The sequence below is a fragment of the Nicotiana tabacum genome, chromosome 11 (assembly GCF_000715075.1).
Source record: "Nicotiana tabacum cultivar K326 chromosome 11, ASM71507v2, whole genome shotgun sequence".
In the NCBI taxonomy this organism is placed as follows: domain Eukaryota; kingdom Viridiplantae; phylum Streptophyta; class Magnoliopsida; order Solanales; family Solanaceae; genus Nicotiana; species Nicotiana tabacum.
The window spans coordinates 71,675,911-71,678,748 of NC_134090.1; the positions used below are offsets into that span (position 1 = coordinate 71,675,911).

The following is a 2,838-nucleotide window of genomic DNA, read 5'->3' on the forward strand; positions in this document are numbered from 1 at the left end:
TGGATATTATTGGCCTTCCATCTACCATGATGTCAATCAAATGGTCAAGGCTTGTGACCAATGTCAACGACAAGGTTCAATCTCCAAGAGGCATGAAATGCCAATGCACTTTGTGATGGAGATAGAGATCTTTGACGTGTGGGGAATCGACCTTATGGGCCCCTTTGTAAGTTCTTGTAGGACGAAATACATCTTGGTAGTTGTGGACTACGTGTCCAAATAGGTTGAAGCAGTTGCCTTACCAAACAATGAGGTAAGGAGTGTGACCGCCTTCTTGAAGAAAAACATATTCACTCGGTTTGGCACTCCTAGAGCCATCCTTAGTGATGGTGGATCTCATTTTTGTAACAAGGCATTCTCGAGGCTGCTTGAGAAGTATGGTGTAAAGCACAAGGTGGCCACACCTTATCATCCGCAGTCAAGTGGTCAAGTTGAGGTTTCCAACCGGGAGATCAAGAGCATTCTAGCAAAAACGATGAACGCAAATAGGACCGACTGGTCAAGGAAGCTAGATGATGCATTGTGGGCATACCGCACGGCCTACAAAACCCCTATTGGTACTTCTCCTTATCGGCTAGTCTTTGGTAAAGCATGTCACCTACCCGTGGAATTGGAACACAAAGCTATGTGGGCGTTGAAAAGGCTGAACTTATATTGGGCTGAAGCTGCAAATTTGAGGTTAACACAACTCAATGAAATGGAGGAATTCCGGTTCCATGCTTATGAAAGTGCAGTTATGTACAAAGAATGGATGAAGTTTGTCCATGACAAGAAGATCTTGAAAAGAGAGTTCAAGACGGCTGATTTGGTCTTGCTCTTTAACTCAAGGCTCAAATTGTTTTCGGGCAAGCTTAAATCAAAATGGTCCAGTCCATTCAAAGTGGTCAATGCCTCTCCATAGCAGTGGAATTAGAATCAATGGATGGGTCCCGGACATTCAAGGTAAATGGCCAACACATAAAGCACTACTTGGGCATTGATGGAGAAAAACATTTGATGGAGCAGCTGGCTCTCAAAGATGGTCCATGCCCGACCATTGAGTGAAACCAAAGGAACATCAACTTCGTCGTGCCGCGACGTTAAATCAAGCGCTTCATAGGAGGCAACCCATGTGTGGTAACACTCTTTTGTTCTATGAATTTTTAGTTTTTGATAGATAGATTTATTTGAGCAATTTAAAGTGTGTGTCAGAGTGCAGGTGGTTCAAAAGATCACAACAATTGGTACGAATGCATAAAAAGTGGAAAAAAACCACTAGGTGAATTCTGCTGCACAAATGCGGTCGCATTTTAGCTATGCGGACCGCACTCTGACCGCAGACCTAAGCAGAGATTTGGGTTAAAATTGTAGTTTAAAATGCGGTGAGGTGGTGCATTATGCGGTCCGCATTTAATTTTTGCGACCGCATTTTGCACTGCATTTGCCTCCCTTCAACTTGGTCCTTAACCTCATCGCATAACACACATGCATTTGTACTGTGTGTTATGCGGTGTCCTATCCATCGCAGAATCGACAAGGTAAGTCCGCATAACCCTCTCGTCTCTCACACTTAAAACAAAAAAAAAAACGAAAACAAAGGGGGGAAGAACACGAACGGACTTCGAACCAAATCAAGCTCAAATTGTGTGCAACCAAAAGACTCTATTTGTCACACTCATTGTCCCAAACATCAAACTCTGCTGGTATGTACCTGTTTCTCCCTCGTTTTATCTTTGATTTCCACTATAGGTTCAGTGCTTTTTTGTTTAAATCATGCGAAAAAATGTGTTTAGATGCTTGTGTAGTTGCTTCTCTGTAGTATAGATGCTTTTTGGTTGAAAATAATTTGGGGTACGGGGTAGAATGAAATAGGACTACCATTGTTGAAAGCTTGGGTGACCTATGTAGAAGAAGGCATCCGCGGCCCGCATTGTGAAAATGCGGTCCACATTTTGGCCGCACAACTAAACCCTAAATCTTCTGAAGAAGATGATGAAATGCGGTGTCTTTGCGATCGTAGATTTGACATGCGGACCGCAAATTCACTATAGAGTGATACAGAGATTTCAGTTTTGAACCATATAGCCATGTTAATTCTGCGATGATTATGCGGTCCGTATAGTGGTTATGCGACCGCATAACTCACTACAGAATGAGACCACCAGTTGAGACTACAAGATCTGCGACCAGTCTGCAGTCCGCATTATGGTTTTGCGATCGCAGACCAGATCACATTTTCTTTCTTGCTTTTGATTCGTCTGTATCTTCTACGTATAGTTAATGATGTCACTCACTCTTCACTATTATGCAGATATGGGTCAAAAGAGACGCTCATCAAAGCGGGCTTCCACCAGTAAGCTATCGCGGATATAGGACAACATGTCGAGCCCCTTCCAGTCTGAGGCGGAGGAGCTCAAATCCTCAATCAATATAGAGGCTGAAGAGAGAAGGAAACGAGGTGAAGATTTCCAGCTCCGATTTGGGGTTGATGGGTCTAAGGAGGTATTTATAAAAGGGCTCACAAAGCGCAAAATCCTGGGCGAGAAACAATTGAGCTTGAACGGGCTCAATGACAAATACCCCCACATCCTGGAAAACATAAAAACACGGGGATGAGAGAACTTCACTGAGCCACCCACGGAGTATAAAGAGACCCTTGTGAGGGAATTCTATGCATCCTATGGGTCCTCCAGGACGAAATACCACAAACGCAACAAAGTTTTCACCGACCAAGTGCTTGTCCAGGGAAAGACGGTTTTCTACAACATTGAGGCCCTTAATGAGTTCTACGTCAAAGGATGGAGAGCAGGCACAACTGAGTACACTGAAAAATTCAAAAATAAGGAGAATGAATGTGGA

The 2,838-nt window shown here is 43.6% G+C and overlaps 1 protein-coding gene across 1 annotated transcript; it reads left to right on the forward strand.

Annotated features, from left to right (window-relative positions):
- Positions 1 to 475: 475 nt before the first annotated feature.
- Positions 476 to 901, forward strand: LOC142165889 (uncharacterized). The gene has a single exon (XM_075224277.1). It carries the CDS (start codon positions 476 to 478, stop codon positions 899 to 901), a length of 426 nt encoding a protein of 141 aa, XP_075080378.1.
- Positions 902 to 2,838: the final 1,937 nt, after the last annotated feature.

Bases quoted from the DNA above. Each gene is read 5' to 3' on its own strand.
- LOC142165889 (XM_075224277.1), top strand. From the start codon at position 476: ATGAACGCAAATAGGACCGACTGGTCAAGGAAGCTAGATGATGCATTG.